General features: G+C 43.5%; 1 protein-coding gene across 1 annotated transcript; it reads left to right on the plus strand.

The window, feature by feature from the left end:
* Positions 1 to 1,065: 1,065 nt before the first annotated feature.
* On the plus strand, positions 1,066 to 20,654 carry angpt2b (angiopoietin 2b; the record flags this gene model as incomplete). Its single annotated transcript, XM_084563272.1, has 9 exons — positions 1,066 to 1,392; positions 6,497 to 6,652; positions 7,313 to 7,434; positions 9,552 to 9,784; positions 10,093 to 10,217; positions 13,370 to 13,471; positions 16,737 to 16,903; positions 19,612 to 19,742; positions 19,973 to 20,654. 9 exons carry the CDS (start codon positions 1,066 to 1,068, stop codon positions 20,131 to 20,133), a joined length of 1,524 nt encoding a protein of 507 aa, XP_084419398.1. The 3' UTR covers positions 20,134 to 20,654.
* Between the last annotated feature and the right edge of the window lie 514 nt (positions 20,655 to 21,168).

Here is a 21,168-nt window from a genome sequence, read left to right on the forward strand (position 1 = left end):
AATTCTCAAAAAAAAGGAAGTCTGGCTAGCATTGCATCATTTGACGTGATTTCTGGTAACAGACCAGGCTCTTTATCAAACACAGATCACACAGAGAAAAGAATTTGCCCAGAGTGATCAGTATAGTTTGCCAACATTGTATGGCATGCTTTGGAAATACTGTACTTATCTTCATGCCAATAAAGTTAATCTACATTTTAGACACACCGAATGAGAGAGAGAGAGAGATTGGGTGGAAGTAGAAAGTTGTCAGAGAGAGTTCCTAGTTTTCGCTCTCGTCGTGAGCAGTGTATATTTTTGGAGCTTCCTCTTCAAACCCCCGCAAACAGGAGTGCCGTAAGAGGGAGGGAGAAAGTAAAAAGAGGGAAGGGTGGCTGAGTGATTATGTGCTGAGGAGGTGTGTATATGTGCGTGTGGAGAGGTACGCCGCTCTCTCTCTCTCTCTCTCTCTCTCTCTCTCTCTCTCTCTCTCTCTCTCTCTCTCTCTCCCCCGCTGTACTTTAAGAGCTTTACCGCTTCAGCCAACATCCTGAAACAGGCCACTCTGCACTCCACACCTCCTTTCCCCTCTCCTCCAGACCAGCACATGGACTCCAGCAGCCTGAAAAGACGGCAGTGAGGAAAGCAAGTTTTCTGAAGAGAGATAAATGGTGGGAGGGAGGTCTGCAGTTGGCTTCCTGTGCTCAGCTGCATGCACTGGCTCTGTGTTGGAGCTACAATAGGAAACAATCCCCTGTTTCCTGAGTGTGCGTGTGTGTGTGTTTTTTGTACGCCCTCACGAAGAACAGCGGGAGCACGAGCTGGGCTGAAGACGACTACTGGATGCAGGAGCAAAGAGGAGGACCAGCCAAAAGAGGAGAGGTGATAAAACAGAGTCTGGACCAGCAGGAGTTGGACTGAGAAGACAGGAGGAAGACTGTCAGGGCCTGTGGGGACATTTTAGCAAGAGACAGAAAAAGATACATAAGACGAAAGGATAAACTCCCCCGACCCACAACGCTGCCAGGTGGTGTGACCTCCTTCCGCCCCTCTCCTCCCTCCCCTTCCCCCTCTTTTTACCCTGACATGGGCCGCCTGCTGGCCCTGACCCTCGCCTACCTGGCCTACCTGCTGGCCACCGCGATCGGCTCAGAGCGCCAACAGCGCCAACAGCACCGCGTGCAGCACGGCCCCTGCAGCTACACCTTCATCCTCCCCGAGGTGGAGCACTGCGATCCCTTACAGGACTTCCAGGTCACCAACACCCTCCAGGGGGACTCCCCACCTGAGGCAGAAGCAGACACAAGCCAGTCCAAGCAAAGCAAGGCCCAAAGGGAGAGGCCTTCCTGGCAGGAGAGGAAGCTGGAGAGTCTGGAGAGTGCCATGGAGAATAACACTCAGTGGCTGCAGAAGGTAAGGTCTCTGAATCCCTAACTAAACCAACCACTTCTGTCCGTCACACTACCGCCTTCTCATCCTTCTCACATAGAACAACTTAGCCTGCAGACCTTAAAACTCAGTGCTGTAAAAGAAATCACAGGATGTCCACGGGGTGCACTATTTGATCATATCTGTTGACAAGCCTTCATTATTGATAAGTTCAGCACTTAGTTGTGATTTCCTGGATGCTTTCTGTATACATATTTGGCTCCATGACAACGCCTGGTGTACGAGTCTGTATTTAAGACCACTGGGATGCAAGAACTCCCTGTTGCATGCAAGTAGAGGAAGACAAGATGAAATAAATTTAGGGTCGTGCCAAATATGTCTCACACAGTTAAACCTTCTAAATGAGTATTTTACCCCCTGGGCAACAAGTTTCGCAGAGACTTCACTCTTGACTTGTGTTTTTGTCCATTTATGAGCTCAATTCAGCTTAGTACTCTCTGTACCAAATTCAGCTAACATAAAAAATGTTTTCTCAGTGAAAAAACTAAAACTAAAATTGTTTATCAGTGGGAGACACATTTCGGCATGTCTCCTCACTGGACCATTGGCCTTTGCGGTTCCGTTTAGCCCAGATTATGACCGACTAAAATGAAATGATGCGATTAAAAGTGGCTTCACAATGGAGTTTCCATTGCGAAGGTCATCTGGGCACCGAATCAGTTTCGGCCCATTGTCTAGGACGGACTGACTGACTGACACGCCGCCGCTCTCCACCCGTCTCCCTATTCTTGTCTGCATGTCTCGCAAAATATTTATTTTGAACACTAATCCTCGGGCTGATTATAAGCGTTTGTGTGTTTAGATTGGCCGACAGAGAGCAAACACGTTGAATATGTTGCAGGATTTGAAAATGGGAATGTCAAAAACTCTTCACACTCTCACTCTCGCCACAACTTCTCTATTTTAATTTTTTTGTTCCTTCCCTTCCGACAGTTCTTCTCTATTCGTCTCCATCGTTTCTGTCTGCACCGTTCGGGTCCTCTGGGATGACGAATGCCTCTCATCGACCATCAGATCCCAAAATCTTTGTCTATCCTGCTCACGCTCACATGACATGCAGTCAGAAGCACACATATGAAAACACACATTCATATTCCCTTGTGTATACCATGTCTGATGCTCAGTGTATGAACTGGGGGCCCAGCTTCCCTGGCTTCCATGGGAAGAATCCCATGAGGCCGCAATGTATGAGAAACGAAGAGAGGCAGAGACAGTGAGAGACCGTACAGCCTTTTCCTCGTGTGTACAGTACATTATTCATGCATATACCTTGAAAAGCAAAAGCTAAATCGTAGAATACAAATCATCACGCTCATCTTGACCATGTTCTGTGCAGCATGTAGTCTCCCACCTTCACACTCTCTCCTCCAGAGATGTGACATGATCAGCCATGAAGGAGGTACAGTAAAAGCCCTACCACCACCTCTATAGGAAAAAAAAAAGTTTCGCTGACACATATTTTACTCTGTTGCCAACTTCCTCCACACAACGTCTGGAATGAACACAAAGATCCAGCCTTTCAACGAGCGATCCCCACCGGGCCAAAGTGATGCATAAATGATCACACTGTAGGTGGGATTTCTGCATAAACATAGCGTGACCCCAGAGGGCCTCTTTTGGATATGCACAAGGGTATACTGACCTTTGACCCCAGATGGGAAAGCCTTTTCAGCACCTAGAAGAGTTCATTAAGCCTATCTGAATAAGGATTGAGGGGGGAACTTGTTGATATGCATGCGGAAAAGCTTCAGGCATGTGCGTGTCGGGGCTTCTGTGAAACTTTGCACTCAAAGCTCCCCTGGGACACTGCAACCCTTTCACCCAAACCCCTTGAAAGAAAACACATACCCACACATGCAGAATTAGGAGCACACACACACCAATACACGATGTTCCACAGAGGAATCTCCGAGTGGATGAGTGCAACCGGACTGTATTAATGCTCCATATTCTTTCTGTTTTCAAGAAGAAACTTCTGTTTTCTTTTGGACTGACCCTCAACACAGCCCCCCATCTTGTCCCCTTCACATTCTGCTGCCCTGAGGGGTCGGAAAAAGGGATGTGAGGCTGCTTTTGTTAGGACTTTTAAAGAGCTGTACGGATTATGTTAATGCAGAAATATTGCACAGCGATCAAGGCAGCTCGGGTACCCTTGGTGACCTGATATTTTGGCCTCGTAATATTTCATTAAACCAATACACAAGTACCATGTGTCACTCCCATTACTCCCATTATCCAACTGGTCTGCCTTTTTCCTAAACATGCATACATTCCATCAGCCTCAAACTTTGGCCCTCGACCTAGGAACATCTTAAAGCATTCATCAAAGTTACAACAAAACATGTTCTAACCTCTTGTGGTATGTTGCCATGCAGACAGCACTGCAGCTTACAAAAATAAAACATTTAAACAAGTCTGCATTCATGCTAAAAGCCCTGTGACACTGGATTCAGGGATAGAGGTGCTTCAAGTTAAATTATAATGTCCCCATGCTAATACTGGATCAGCATCAGTATACTAACACTGGCAAAGTTTTATTAGTTTCCTCAAAAGACAACAGATTAGCCAAACTTTTTTGATTTTGATTTGATGGTGGAACTCCTTGAAGACTTGAGGATGACAAACATTATTATTCTAAGAGATTGTGAATGTCTTTCTACAGTATGAAGACAAACAATTCAGTAGTGGATCCTGACATTTCTCTCAAAACTCCAAAGTTTAATTCGCTGAAGAAACAAGCACAAGAGGAAATCTCATCTCCAACGTTATGAGGATACATCTTCAGGAAAACATCAATATCTGCACAAATTCTGGTGCCAACTCATCTACTATATTCCATCTATTAGATTACATTTCATGTCTCGGGGGGATGTGGTTGGAAAAGCAGCTTTGGGACTGTGGGGTCACTGGTTCAATCCCTACCATGTCCATGGCTGAGGCACCTAAATCCCTAGCCAAACTGCTTCCTCAGCGCCTTGTATGGCTGCCCATTGTTCCAAGTGTGCTCACTTGGATAACTAAAAGGCAGACAAACAAATTCCTTGTATGCGTATAAATAAAATAAAGAAAACTGATTTAATTTGATTGGATTTGGCAATACATCCACCCTTTCTCCGATTTTTTTTAGTTCAGACTAAGCAGTGGACTAACTGACAGTGTCAAGACTAGATTCATGTTCTAGTTACTTCGAAGAACCGACAGAACACGTGTCCCTGAGAAACAAATTGTAGCTTCACAGTCCACGGTGAGATTCAAAGAGATGTTTTGGTTGGTTTTACAATGCTGCGGGCTGCACAAACACGATTCCGCTCCCCTCCACTGTATTTGGACAGAGACAGAAACACAATGAAGCTATCTGTGTGATTAAACTGCATAAGGCAAACAGCAAGCGAGAAAATTCTGTACGCTTCTTCTTCTTTACCGTTTATGGTCAAGAAAACTCTTGTGAAACCTGGATTTCCGGAGTGTAGCCCTAACACATCATCATGTAACGAGTTTCTTTCGAATTCTTTCACAATCTTCCTTCCCCATCCTCACGCTTCCATCCATCATTATCATTTGCCAAGCACCCGGCAGATATGTTTCCCATGTCCTTTGCAATTGTAACTGAGAATAAATGTGTCAATTGGCTCAATAATTAAGATATCAAGAGATACAAGTCCTATGATTTTCTCAGCACTGATCCCTCCTCTGTCCCTCGCAGACACAATAAAACAGAATTATGTTAGTTCCCAAAAGTGCTTTATCTGGCTGAATTGTGTGGCGGGTGACAGAGCTACAATTAATGCAATTGGCTGGGGGGGAGACGGAATGTAGCAAGACTTCTGGACTGAGCCTCAGCACAAAGGCTGTAATAGGAACACTTTGAACAGACGGCTGATAGCAGCGTGAATACATAAGGCTGATTATGATGCACGGATCTTTGGTTCTTCCTTTGGAGGTTGGCTTTAATCCGCTTGGTAATCTTCTCATAACCATTATGGAGGTTTTTTTTTCTTTTCGCCTGTCTCAGTTGTCCCTAAAGTAGCAAAATGTGAGCGATGGATTTACAGAGCAAGAGGGAAGAAGAGGGACACTTTAAAAAGAGGGAGTTAGGGAGACAGTTCAAGAGGATCTAACACACAAAGAGAGAAAGATTACTAGCAGGCAAACACTTTAATTGCATATTCATCTCTGTTAGCCCACTTGGAACTGTATTAAAATAAAACTCTCCTGTGGCAATGTATTATAATAACCCCACTTCCACTCTCTCAAATGTTTACTTTTGTCGTAATAAAAAACTGTTGAGGCTTGATTTGAATTTTCTTTGATTTTCGCTGGATAATTTTGAATACTTTCTCTTCGGATACTTAATTTTCCACTTGTGTGGTTTAATGAGTAAAATCTGATCATTTATCGCCAGAAAAGTTATAAATTTTATTTTTTTTCCCCCCCGGTTCGATATTCAACTTTGCTTCGTTGCAAAGACACAGCCCATTGCACGTTAAACGTCAAAGAAAATTCTCGTTTGGGGCAGGAAGAGTGGAATTGGACTTCCAGATGCCATTTTCTCAGACAGACCACATTAATAAGAAAATCTATTTATTGGAGCAAGATGGATGCTGGCCTATTTTTACTCCTGATATAACGTATGATGTTTTTTTGCCTCTTTCCCCGGGTTTGTGATTGATTACGGAGTGCAGGCAACTATCCCTGAAGTCCTGCACATGAATATCATGATGTCAGAATCCTGGTATATGCTTTTCACTGCTCTTTCTGAATACCCACAGACATGCCTATGCCATGTATTTCATCATTTTATTAATGGGACGGCCAGTATTTGCCTGCGGTAGACCTGCAAATGGATGGATAGATGGGTGGCGAGACGCTGTAAGTGCCCTAGGGGTGCTATATTCCATGACTCTTTCACAGTGCCTGAGAAGATTGAGGTGAAAAAGACAGATCACCTGAAGGTTGCCTCTTTCACACTACATTCAAGCTGTCAGCGAATGTACAGGCACATTGGCCGCTAAAATAGGATTCTAGAAAATCTGACATCCCGAATGAAATTCTCCTGTTCCCCCACCAGCTGGAGAACTTCATCCAGGAGAATGTGCGCTCTGGGATGGAGGAAATAAAGAGAACTGCGGTGCACACCCAGACAGCTGCCATGCTGGAGATGGGAACCAACCTCCTCAGCCAATCGGCGGAACAGACTCGCAAACTGACAGACGTTGAGACCCAGGTGAGCCCAACAGGACCCGGGATAACTTGTTTGCAGCCAGTCCAAATGAACGACTGCGGAGTCACACCCGTGCAAAAACAAACAACATCACTTACGAAACGCTCGGCGTGCAGCTAATTAAATGTAAATCAGATGTAACCCGCTGAGAGGCCGTGCCCAAAGGTGGCGGCAACTCCTTTAAAACAGCTGGTATTTGGTTCCACGGGCTGTGATTGACACAATGAGTTGAGCCTGGCGTCTGACAACAAGCCAATTAAAACATAAAGCTCGGTAGCACAACACAGATGTGTCTTCAATCATGCCACAGGCTTGTTATTACAGATTGGGCCATTTCGGTCCTCGTGCTTTCCTTTTCTCTTATCAAAGTCGATACAAAACTGCGATCTGCACAAATATCTGAGCGGCTTTGTTCAAGTTTTTGTTTCATCTGCAAAACATGTCACAGGTGCACATGAGCTCACTCTTGCTCAACTTTTGATTATAAGATCTGAGAAGTTAATTATTAGCTTTGTGATGTGTTGTGCGACACTGTTTATCCCCAAGGGACCTTTTTTATGAATTCATCTGGCGGCTACGCTTTTTTTCCCCTCTCTCTCTTATCTATCGTTCTGTCTGCACATACTGTGATAGAATAATTTTTCAGTTTTAATCAATCTGTAGGTGTTAAACCAGACGAGTCGCCTGGAGATCCAGCTGCTCGAGTACTCGCTCTTCACTAACCGGCTGGAGAAACATATTCTCCTGCAGACTCAGGAGATCTCACGCCTCAGTGATAAAAACAGGTGAGTGCACACACACACACACACACACACACACACACACACACACACACACACACACACACACACACACATACTTCAAAAGACGGTTCAGGTGAGTAAATTTTTGAGCGCTGCAAGACGTTCACTGTGTATAGGCACTTCATTTTCTGATCCATTATGCCAGCTGAAGTGCCGGTGGGGTTGTTGAGGTAATGGTTATTCACAAGGTCAGATTTGGAAAAGACAAATTGATGTTACGCTGTTACTTTGGCTCTTCACTTCCCAGAATGTTTTTTGTAGAACTGTGCTTACTGTTTGTTTGTTGTTTGGGGGATTTATTCTGTTAAGGCTTTTACTTTACTGTGCTATTTTCTTATGAAATGAGCTGCTGTGGCTGCTATTGGAAACACAGATTGCGTCTCCACTTTTGCACCAAATAACGCTTTCTCAGGAAAAAGCCACTTCACATTTGGCGGTAGAATACAAAGGTTCCTCCACATATACTGTACTGAAACTGGGCTTTCTGATACAGCTGGGATATAACAATATGTTGAATGACTTCAACAAGTCTGAACAAAAAGGGGGTAAATAATATAATGCATATTGTGTAAGCATGTGAATGGCACATGAATGGGGCAGGGCGTGTTAGGAGGGGTTTCCCATTCTTCTCTCTAGAAACACGGGGTCAAACAAAGGCCAGCAGGGGTTAAGGACCCGGGCTCTGGGCGGCGGTATAAAGGCAGCGGTTGTTTTCTCTCTTTTATATCTGCTTGTTTATCATTCCATCCATCTGTACCAAGCGTGACCGAGGGAGAACACGGTGCCCCGGCACCAACACCTGTCGCACATCTGGCCCCGCTTGGCCCGGCTCTGCCCTTTGGCCTCGTCCTTCAAGCCGGCGACTCGGCTCTGGCATGAGAATGAATGAATGCGCCTTGACAGGGGTAAACTCCGTGACAGGATGCATGAAATTAGAAATGTAACCGCAGATTCGCAGCCAGGCCGCTGTGGAGTGAAAGGGGAGAGTAGGGGCTGCCGTGGCTGTCAGAGGCTACCGCTGCAGAGGCTTAAGGGCACGGAGCCAGCTTTTGAACTGCTGCCAAGCTAAAAAGGGCATGTTTGTTTTCGTAGGCATGACATGTAAAATACTATTGGCAGGATGCGCAGCACAGTGCAGAGAATGAGAGCAGACTAATAGAAATATGCTGTATATATTACAATAATAACAAATAGCTTAATATCATAAGTAAAACAGTTTAATCGGCCAGGATGCAGTGCAATCCAAAATGACATATTTGTTCTGTCAACCCCGCTAACTGTTTAAACACTGCTGTGCTGGTTTTATGCCATGTCCTACTCTTTGACTGCTCCTCAAAACTAAAATACACACAATGGAGAACAATTTGTTAGCTTGCTTTGCCACTTCTACAGAGTGTTGTCCCCACAAAGCAAATATGAATTGGAAGCGATGGGGGGGAAAAAAGGGACTTTGGATTGATCCAGCTTTGTTTCCAGGCCACATACTGAGCTGCTGCCCAAAGCGTGAGAAAGAGGATCCATCTAAAGTGTGGCGGCTGCGTGTGGGGGCTGCATGTGCACGGCGCTTAGAAGTAGCTCGTTCAATCTGGGTGGCTGGATTGTTTCAATAAATAACTGCTGCAGAGTCGTTAGTCAAAGCCATAAAGATCAAGCTGCAGGGATTTATGATCTTCATTTGGAGGTGGGGGTGTGCCACTTGCGCAGACACACACACGCACACACACATATATATACACACACACTGTCAGGTTGTTGCCTCATGGCTATGATCGAGCGGCTCAGCATGCAGGGCCATCTGTGAGTGCTGCTGTGGTACAGGTGTTTATATATTGTTAGCCTGATGAGACTGTTGCGCTGATGTCTATTAATCATCCTCGTGCAAATGTGCAAGTTTGTGCAATATCCACAGTGAAAGGTAAATGCTGAATGGATGGTTTCTGCACCTGCACCCGCTCTGTTTTATCTTCTGCCCCCAAACATTTTGATATGCATCTTACGGTGATACAGTATTATGCCTTAGGATTTTTATTTTTTTTAATCTTTTCTGTGGTGCCCTGTAGAGAAGAAATATTAATTTGAGATTCTCTTACCTTTGACAGTTTTCTGGAACAGAGGCTCTTGGCGCTCGAGGCTCGGAATGGGAGGGAGCTGCAGGGTTTGCAGAGCGAAAAGCAGCAGCTTCAAGAGCTTCTGGAGAGGCAGAGTCGATTAGTCAGTCAGCTCCAGGGTGAACTGGGCAGCTCCATGCTCAACAGCACCTTACTACAGAGACAGCAGGCCATGCTCACAGGCACTGTTCAGCAGCTGCTAGCTATGGTCAATAACTGCAATGGTAAGGCTCAGTGAGTTCACTGTGTTTGGATCAGTTATTTCACACAAAGATACTACTACTCCCAACCGAGACACCATTACGGTATCAGCACAAAACTCCAGGACATTTTATTTGTGCAAAAAAGTCATCTACAAAAACAAACTTTGAGCAGCTTGTAATTCAAATCACTACATACATGCTACGCTGCAGACACTGCAGGCTTATAACCAGAGCTTAACACTGCAAGAAAATTCACATATGGGGCAGGGATTTGTGTGCAAAACCCATACGGTAGCCATCTGCAAACACATGTTTAAATATTTCTGCAGAAATCTCCAATATGCCCAAGGAGGAGCCGCTTAGTTTCAGGGACTGTGCCGAGATCCTGCGATCCGGAGTGAAAGAGAGTGGAATATACAGAATACGCCTCCACAACTCCACGCGCACTGTCAAGGTAGGAGGGCTTTAAAGGCCACTGGCCTTTTCCTGCAAATATCACCTAACTGACTGTGACACTTTTTGTCAGACATTTTGGTCCATTAATCTCAAAGTATTCAACACTGGAATCGGTTTAACTTGTATTAACTTCACAGGCTTTTCCCAGCCTGTGTAAGATAAAGTTCTCTGTACAGCACTAAATACTACAAGGACACACTTGATCATTGTAATTTGCCGGAGCTTTCGTAAAGAGGTCGATGAAGTTGCCATGATGTGTAACGGAGAGCTAAAATATTAAGCAACATGAGCACTGTGCCCTGCAGACATGCAGGCATGCTTCTGAATGCAAAGTCTGAAAAGCCTAGGAGGAGTAGCGAGCCCTTGCTAACTCAACCATGGCATCCACCAGCAGGCATCCTTTCTTTCAATCACATCTAGCCCTCTTCTCTGGGATCTTCACTCTCAAAACTAGTAGAAAAAAACAGAGACCTGCAAAACAGTTTTGTGGTATTCATTACTTTCAGTCTAGTTGACTGTTGGCACCATCTCCTACTGCCTCTGTTTTCGCCTGTTCTTCCTCTTCATTTCCTGTGGGCAAGGCAGCCAGGTGTTAGGCACTGGTGCCATGTGTTTCCTGCCAACTGGGGCCAATGCACGTTTCCACTGATTCAAGTTAGTGCTCCCCAAATCATTGCTGCTTTCAATCTATGCCATCTAAATTCCAATGTGGCTGGCAAGCTGGGTGGTTGCGTGAAAAAAGTGGGGCAGACACAAATTGCCCTATTTTTCGAAGCAGAGTGCAGGCTTTCTCAGTTGGACAAGAGACAAGAGGCATGTGTTTAATGAGAGTGATCTATCCATCTGTCTAACCTGAAATCACCAACGCTGTGAGTTATGATGATGATTACGAACCAAAATCTTCCACAGTTTGGATCAGTTTCTGTTCTGTATGTTTTTGAGATGTAAACATGCAGAGGGCTCATGAGGTTAATCACATTCTTGTAAAACACCCCAAGTAGTGTATTTTATTCTCAGAAATAATAACCAAGGCTTTATCTTTTTTTGAAAATCATAATAATTCTTAGGTAGTCTGCTTTTTATTGCAATGGATTTGGCCCTAATCTGTCTCCTTCTTGGCTAATACTAAGTGAGTGTTTAATATGAATCTGGTCCATATCAGGGTAACAACCACATTTGGGAATTGACTTAAATGGAGAATTATTTTCCAATAACCTGCTTTTTTATTCAGTGTTATGTCTTCAGGGCCAGAACATCGCCTTAACGTGCCAGAGGATAATCCAAAAATATTGCCAGTCTAACATGTTTTTTTGGGGAGTGAAAACCTTGATTTAGCTCTTCCATTGTGGGAAATTGCTGAAAAATCTCATTTCATAACTAACTAAAAATATCCAGAGGAGAAATGTCGAAAGAGCCCTCGGGATTCTGTCAACATATCAGCATCTACACAGCGTGACTCTTGACAGGTCAGGGTGGTCTGTTTGGTGGAATCAAGCTAGTTCCATCAATGATTATCCAAGCAAGTTGTTCAAATACCAGCTGTCAAGAGATTATCTATAATTAGAGGTGACAACATTGTATTAGAGGTCCAAATATACTGCCTAAGAAAAAATGTCCAACCATGAACATGTGTTTTCAGTATCCTTAAGGAATACTGAATACACGTATTCAATTATAAAGGATCCCATAACAATAGTATATAATCTGAAATTTACAGTAATTTAATCTCCATACCTAAAGGAGGCTGCAATACCTTGAGTATCTGAAACCAGTCCCTAAACAGGTCTAGATTTCAAAATCTGTCACTAAATAAGTACAATTCATTTCTGTTTGTTCTTCCAAACACATCTGCATGTGGCAAAATGTGCAGCCAAGTAAAAAAGAAAACATTCTGTGTAACCAAAGCCTCCTCTTCAACCCCCACTCATGGGATGAGAGAACATGCTGAGATGTTAGTTTTTCCTTCCCACCTGGGTCATATCATTGCATGGCCGACACCCTGAAATGCAGGGTGCCCCCCCCCCCCCCCGTATTCCTGAGGCTTTCAAGACATCCTTCAAATAACAGAAAGATTCCAGTGTGTTTTATTTCTTGTTGTCATGGGTTTCAAATTGGTTAAATGTGACATTTTGAAACGAATCACAGTTTACTACTACTCTCTCGACTGATTAGACACCAGTGTCAAATGGCTCCAAAATGACAGTGAATGCTAATAATATCTATTACTTGTACCAATTACATACATTATTTTGCATTTTGTAATGGTAAACCAGTGCTAAATTGCAGTTAAAAACAGAAAACATTGTCAGTTTAAAGCTTTGACATTTCATATTTTCGTATGATCAACTAATCCGGTTATTATAATGTAAAATTGTAGTAAACTCACAAAGAATCGCCACTTTCTAGCTTCTTTCGGTCGAATGTTTTGGTTTTGCAGCCTGAGACCTTAATGTTTTTGTTTGGAGTTTAAGCATCTGACTGTAGGCTATCTTGTCTTTGCTTACCATACATATCTTAAGTATTGTCTTATCATGTCTTAGCTTATCTTGCCATCACTTAGCTTATCTTAGCTTATGTATCCGACTGTATTTTGTCTTTGCTTACCTTACATATCTTAAGTATCTTGTCTTATCATGTCTTAGCTTATCTTGTCATCGCTAAGCTAGATGTATCCTATCTTAGCTTAGCTTGCATTTCTAAAGTATCTTGTCTTATTATGTCTTAACTTGTCATAAATTAGCTTATCCTAGCTTATCTTATCTTGTTTTCACTTATCTTACATATCTTAAGTATCTTGTCTTAGCTTATCTTGTCTTGTTTTAGCTTATCTTGACTTGTCGTAGCTTAGCTTAGCTTAGCTTAGCTTATCTTATTTTAGGTATCCCATCTTGTTTTAGCTTATCTTATTTTACGTATCAGACTTTATCTAGTCTTCACTTATTTTACACACCTTAAGCATCTTGTCTTGTCGTTGCGTAGCTTATCTTTGCTTATTTATCCTGTCTTCGCCTGTATTAGTTTATGTATCCTATCTTGTCTTAGCTTATCTTGTCTTGTCATTCCTTAGCTTAGCTTTCCTTGTCTTGTTATCCTGTCATTTTGCTTAAGTATCTTATCTTATCTTATCTTATCTTATCCCCTTTTTTCTAGGTGTTCTGTGACATGACGACTGGAGGCGGGGGTTGGACAGTGCTGCAGCATCGAAGAAACGGTTCTGTCGACTTTCATCGTGGCTGGAGGGACTACAAAGTGGTGGGTTCTCTGCAGAGGGCAGAATTCGGGTGCATCAGTATAGGTTGTATGGATCAGTATAGTGGGACTGGACAGGAGGTTTCAATAATTATCCACGGGTGGTTTGGCACAGAGAGGCGTGGGAGAGCGGCTAGCCTGTGATCCCAGATGACCTGCGGTTGTTGTATTTGGCCGCCCTGTATTCTCTACCGCCCCCCATGTTTTTGCACCTGCTCTCTCTCCCTCTCCCTGTCATACTCCCACACATCCCCGTGCACACAGTCATGCACAAACACACACGTCATGTACAGTACTTCACTACTGTTTGTATTCATCCTCAAGATTCCAACAGCTTTCCTCTGAAGGGATATGAGTGCGTAGATGGACTGCATTTCCAAACACAAGCCCACAGAAAACAAACTAGATATAATACAATCGCACCCAAGGGACTGTGAAGTTGCTCCAGTGCTTTGGCCAAATCAAGCATTTTTTTAACACCTTTGGCTTTTGTATTGTTTGGAATTTAAATTCTTTTTCACAATGTTTTCTCATTAAAAACAATATTCCCTTTCCGCAATAGAAAAAAAGAGAAAAAACTATGCTTGCAAACCCTTTCCATTGCTAAATTACACATTGAACACATGAGTGCGACTGGTTTGGGTATTTGATTGAACGGAGTAGCGATTTGTCTCACACCCAAGCCAACAAATCAATTGCCACGGCATGGTTTGGAAGTAAAATACAGAGAGGACTGTGACTGCAAACAGAAAGAGGGAGGGAGAAAGCGTGAGTCAAAAAAAAAAAGCCTAAAAACCTCTTTCAAGGACAATATTTTTACAAGTGCATGATAAATATTTGGCTCCAGTTGGGGCGTGGGAGCAGAGGGGCACAGGGGCCCTGTAGATGGCAGATAACGTATGTACTAAATGCTTCACTGCCCCAGTCCACCCTCCGTAGTCTCAGAAACTGTGGTCACAGTTGATCAAATGTTGCACAAAGCCCTGCTGGTCAGATGATAAATGCTCCACGGCTCTTACTGTATATTTGCTTTCACTTGAGCCCAGAAGCAGAGAGTGCGGCAGCTAGACAAAGTGACTTAGAACTCAGAGGTAAACAAGGAGAAAATGTCTCATTTTGTTCAAATGGCTAAATAATTTAACACATGCAGATGAAGATTTGAATCTTGGCCAGCAGGCCAAATGAAGGGATACAAGAAACTGGTTATTGACTTATTTTATTTTAAATGGAATGGGGTCTGTTGCATCATTGCTTTCTCTCTAATATTTCACTCTTTGCAAAATTGCATATATTCAATATGACATTTCCAACTGACCCGTCCATGCAGGGGATAGTGTTTTGGTAAAAAGTCTAAAGTATTCCCATATTTTAGTTAGATTCAGAGTACATCCAGATCAGTTTACTGTAGTTTACATTACCCATCCAATATCTATAATCACTTATGTTCTAGGGTTGCAGAGGGCTGGAGCCTATTCTGTCTGGCAGGGACTTACTTAAACACAGAGAGACAAACTAACCAGTTAACCTAATATGAATGTGTTTGGAATGAGGGAGGTAAGTACCTGGACAAAACCCATGTAGGCACAGAGAGAGCGTGCAATTTGCACCAAATTGTGAATCCTGAGGTTATTGTCTGCATCTTTCAACATCTCTCACCCAAATGACTGAGCTTGGGTTTATCGGGCCCCCTAACTTGTGTCTCAACATTAACCAACTGTGGATCAGCCTTTTGATCTAAAGGTATTCTCCTTGCTTTTAGTTGTGGACTGAAAAGCCCTCTCTTGGGTAGAGGACTTTGAGGATGTGAACCCCTGCTGCACAACTCTGTGCAACCACAGCGGGTCCTACAGCCTTTCTCACGGAACTCCTCCGCAAGTTAATAATACTTTATATGTTTCCACTCTTTGGGTTCTTCATTGTGCTCCTCCGAGGGCCTATCTTAACCAGTAGTAATAATGATGCCTGCCCAAAGTAATGTTGACACAATCTGTTCCGGAAACTTCAGTTGCTTGATTAGATTGACTTTTAGCTACAAGTTAGAGGCTATGTAAATGAGGCAGATAATTGGTTTTGGTTGAGGGAGATGGAGCTCTCCAACTTTGACAAAGGTTAAAGCCTTTTTCGGGGCATGTTGTGTGTACTGGAACTGATGGCATATGCTCTGGTTGTGGTGCCAAGGATAGCAGCCTTCTCCATGAGGCTTTGAGTGGCTGCTGAGTGACGGTCCAAGGATACTTCTCTAAAACAGAGGAAGCGTGAAGACGTCTCTCTCATTAAATTATGCAAGGTATCCTCTAAATCAGGGATGTCAAACTCATTCTAGTTCATTTAACCCCCAGTAACACAATAACATATTAGTCTATAAATAAAGACAACTCTAAATGTTTCTCTTTGTTTTACGGCAAAGGTATAAGTACGTTATGAAAATGCTTACATTTAATGAACTGCACTATTACAAAACATGTAATGAACAACTGGACATTTCTTAAGATACAAAAGTGTAATTTCTGTTTAGTTTTAGGTCTCACTGAGTTATGTCCACAATTCTTACTAAAACTGTGTGAACCCTAGGAATAGCAGCTACTTTTATTGGTAAAATTGCAGTTAATGTCTTCAGTGTAATTTTTGCACTTTTCAAATTCATCCTGCGGGCCAGAATAGACCCTCTGATGGGCCGCTTTTGGCCCCCGGGCCATAGGTTTGACACTTGTGCTCTAAACTGAGCCTTTTGACAGCTGTCAAGTCTCCATTGTAGATTCCTAGCTAACTTTATTTTAGCTTACGTTAGCTGAAATGCTCAGGGAAAAAGCTGCTGTACAGCTTTGACTGTCCAGAGATCCAGATGAGTTTACTCAGAACCACAGTCATTGATCACTGTGTCTTCCATTGCCAAAAAATGAAAACGTATGTTCAAGTTCAGTTCTAGAGTTCACCCAAACAGCGTATCTGTTTGCAAAGCCGGTTGTTGTTTCAGTTTGTTCTATTTAAAGAGATGCAGGTCTAGATGGAGCATGGCTATTATTCTAAAGGAAATGTAATTCTCCATTGTCTGGTCCCATTTTTCCGAGTGGATTATTTCATTTTCAAAACTCAGCGGACTATCTTAGCCCATCAGAATGATAAATCTGACTTCTCAATTTGAGGTCCATAACTTAAAGTAAACTCCAAAAATACTTGGCAGTTCGCTGGTAAATTCATCCCCCCCCCCCCCCCCCCCGTTAGAATATTTTCTTCTTCTAGTGTTTCTCTTTCTTTGTGTCTAATCCAGGGCTTTGGAGAGCCGTCTGGGGAACACTGGCTAGGAAATGATATCATCCACAAGCTGACCAGCGCGAAGGAATACAGTCTGCATGTCCAGCTAAAAGACAGAGAGGGAAATGAAGCCTTCTCACATTACGATCGCTTCTACATAAACGGGGAGAGCAACAACTACAGGTATCCTCGCTGTACAAACTATGATTTATAAATGAATATTAATCCTGGCTTGGAGTGGTGTGATTCTCTGTTTATTAATTATTAAATCATCCAGTTAGCAAAAGTGCTGCAAGATAAGACAAAACACCTATTCCAGACTCTTTCTTTGTCAGAAATATGACATGAGTAGGACTATAATCAGTGTGTTTTATTCAAAGCCCTCTATTGTAGAAAGCATTATTGCAATCCAGCAAGACAGTTTCAATCGCTGCCTTCCCTTTGGGTGTAAGACCCTTACGTTAGAAAACGTTATCAACAGTCCAAATTCCGGTCCATTTTCTCGTTTACCAAGCTTCCTCATCCTCAGGCGCTGAAGTTAAGGCACTCTTGGACCATTTTTAGGGCGCTTATGTCATTCACAATGATGAGTTAAGCGGAGGGCGCGCAGCCACTTTCCCCTGCCTCTATTTTTCTTTTCCCATCACCGCGGCTACTGCTGCCCCTGAAATTCCCCAAGGTGCGCCACATCCACTGGAGTATAACAGGAACACTTGGCAATACTTGCCCCTGCCAGGAACTGACAACTCAAACAAAGCTCCTGATAACCCTGCAATCACTAACAAGATTATCCGTGGGCGTGCAGAAGCCGTGCTTCCTCCCAAACCGACAGAAATAACACGCGCACACCAAAATTATTCAGGTTAAATTTTATATGAATTCAGAGGAATTCACTCTTGTTTTGTGTACGTTTATGGAGATTGATGCTGTGAGAGATGACAAATCATAATCGCATGCGGGTGTGTGCTTCCAAGTTCCCTAATAGCGCAGCAAATTGCATTTGCCTGAGTTCATTCCACATAATTAGCGCGATAAAACTGAATGTTTCACAATTTTGCTGTAGGCCACACCGTGTGAGGTGAAGCACCTGAGTGAATATAATCACCTCTGCAGCTTGCTACATCTGAGATCATGTTCTGTTTAACTGGTTCAATATGCACCAGCTTCTCTTTGTACACTGGAGAAGCTGGCTACATCTGTGGGTCTGCGTTATAACTCCCAAGCCGGAACTACGGCAGTCTGCAGCGAGTCGGCCAGAGCAGTTCTCATCCTCAGCTGCATCCACCTCCCTAGAGCAGCATGGAGGCCTTCACATAAAGCTAACAAGTTTCATACATTAATCACTGCCAGGGCAGACCACCTTCCCCACTGAACTGAGGTAGCCAAGAATAGCTGTTCTTATAGTCAAGAAAGTAGTGGTCATTTGTTTAATGTAACAGTATCTATATCATTAAATCATGCAATAACAATACAAGAAAGACAGTCACCTTGAGAAGGGTTAGCCTGTGGTCTGTGGTATTGATGGAATAGTAACTGGAACTCAAATGTTTTTGGAGGCTGGAAAAGCTGCATCCTCCACAGGCCACTTTTTCCAATAGGATATCCGGTGGCCTGTGCTTGCCATCCCATCTAATTTGATAGCTTCTAATTTTCTTCACATCACTGATCCATCACGAAAAGAAAAGCTAAGCTGTCAAAGACAACACCCCCTTACTGTATGTGTTATTCACCTCACTTTCTTCGATTCTGTCATTACTCCCGCCCCCAGCCCTGTCATTTCAAACTCCCCTCTTGCCCCGACTCATGATGTGTTGCCCTGCCCTGTGAACTTCTAAAATTCAAGAGGATTCTTCATTTAGTCATCGGGCCACAGGGAGGAGGAGGTGGTGGTGGTTGTGTGTGTGGGGGGGCGGGGGTTCCACATAACTCTCAGGGGAGAGTGCGGCTCTAACTAGACAGAATGACAGGGCAGAGGGGAGGCCGGACAGCGGGGCTGACCTCCCCGTCCACGCGCTTCAAAGCAGCCCTAACGCGCACACACAGGCGGACAAAGAGAAACAGCAACACACACACGCACACATTCCTCATTGCCGGGGTGCCGTATAAAAATAACTGAGCGAATCAATTTAACTTGGGCAGAGATGTCTTTCAGACTGAGTTTGTCTCACAAAACGCAGCATGGAAGGAAAATAATAAGAAGTTCTTAGGTTGTATTTTATATTGATGTTTAGCAACAATGGGTACCAGGCGGGAGCTGCTACTTTGTATTGTACATACTAAAAAGACCATTATATCCCACAGTGGTTTACAAATATAAATAACAACACATTCCTGTTGATTCTTTTCTGTATTATCTTTGAGATATAATGCATTCAGTGTTATTTGAATTTAATGCAGCACTAGACAGGTTTTACCCCCAAAATATGCTCCTCTACTCGAGATAGTAAGTGACAAGGAGGAGCAGCAGAAGAGAGGAGTATTGGATTGTGCCCTATTTAAGATGCTGCTATTTGCTTGCCTCGCCAGAATGAAATTCTAAAGTCAGATGTGCCCCGAGGCGCTGACAAATCAAACAAAGAGTGAAAGATTAAAACTGAACAGCAAGAAGAGGAATGCATGCCCCTATATGAACTGCATCCTGTCGGTATCGCGTGGCATTAAGGACTCACAGAGCAGCCGGTTTGGCAAACATGACTGTGCTGTGTTCGGTTCACCAACGCATCACTAGACGATTTTGGAGATACTGAGCTTTTCGGGCAGTATCCGCTCACTGCCATTTGCAGCAGCCCAACAAGTTGCCCAACAAAGCTTTGAATAATGAATGGGAGCCTGCGGCCCAGCTGTTTTGCTGAAACTCTGCACTCTCTTTTTTTCGACTCTTCAAAATACAGCCTTCATGCCGAGGGCTTCAGTGGCACAGCCGGACGGACCAACAGCCTAACCCACACCGGCAGCCAGTTCAGCACCAAGGACAGAGACAACGACCGCTGCACCTGCAAGTGTGCACAGCTCGCTTCAGGAGGTACAGCACTACAATCCCCTACCCCTGTCTCTATGTGCCTCTCCTTATGACCCGTCTTGTTAAACATTTCTATCCACCCCCTTATAAATGTCCTGAAGTGCATTTCATTTTCCCTCTGCACCAATATAAAGTTACTGCTGACTTACAGCTGCACATTTGGGTGTTACATTTCACGAGCTTGAATTAATTCTGACTTTTTCCTTGAACTCTGTGGCACCCTCCCTCCGCAGGATGGTGGTTTGAGGCATGCGGCCCGTCCAACCTGAACGGCATATATTACCCCGCCTCCTCCAGTGAGGTCCGCTACAACGGTATCAAGTGGTACTATTGGAAGGGTCCAAATCTGATGGCTACCATGACAACCATGATGGTGCGCCCGGCAAACTTCTGATGGCTCGTCGTAGGTGTCGAAATAAGAAGTGACTGTCATTCCCCCGGAAAATATAATGAACAATATGAAGGAAGAGGTGTATTTTGGGAGGGATCTCGAAGCGGTGGATTCGGCTTCTGGACGTCTTTAGCAATCGCCTGGGGACTTATGCAGACTCTCAGCAAATGACTGTGTTTTGGGTGAATTTGTAAGTGAGGAATTCCACTAACTAAATCTACTCACAGAGGTACCCAGGCTATATTTTAATAAGGATTGTTCAGCAGTGAGAGGAGGAAGACGCAGGGTATGAGCTTTGCTACAGCCAAAATATCACAAATCAAAACCATGCAGTTGCAAACTAGTTACTCAAACAAAAACATGAATCACCTAATACACAGATTAACCTCTAGAAACGCTATAGCAATATTTGTTTTAATATGAAAATATAAGCACCTTTCTCATGTTTTTGTCTGTCTTTTCGAGCCTAATCTGATTCACAGCCAACAACATTTTTTTTTTTTTTTTTAAATAAAATGCCTTTAAAGTTTAATTTCACACTGAATACTTCGTCAGCTTGGATTTTGGTATTAGTGATTTGTTTACTTGTCTGTTTAAAAGTGTGTTAAAGTGTAGCTTTTTACCGGTTTATCATTCTTCATAAACATACGCTTTGCTACAGTGGCAGCCTTTGCCCTTAGCTGTCTCTTCCAAAGGGCTTTTCCGAATGAAATATCTCTGATTCTTTCCAGTCACACCTCTCATAAAACATTTTTTGTGAGAGCTTTCGCTCATAAAAGCACATCCCACACTTTGACTGGTGTGATTTACTTAAATATTTATAATAACATCTGGAAAAATAGCTGTAAATTCAAGTCTGACTTTAGTAAAACAATAAAATCATGCACAGTCCTTGATGCCTACAACCGTCCGTGCCCGGTGCTTGTCTTAGCTGCAGAAACTCAAAGTCAGATGAGGACCCCTGGCACCGCAGATCTAATGCTCACCTCGAGAAACAGGAACACGCGTGTGCTGGTCAACACCGGGGTCAGTGGCCAC

This window comes from Chelon labrosus, assembly GCF_963514085.1.
Source record: "Chelon labrosus genome assembly, chromosome: 16".
Classification (NCBI taxonomy): domain Eukaryota; kingdom Metazoa; phylum Chordata; class Actinopteri; order Mugiliformes; family Mugilidae; genus Chelon; species Chelon labrosus.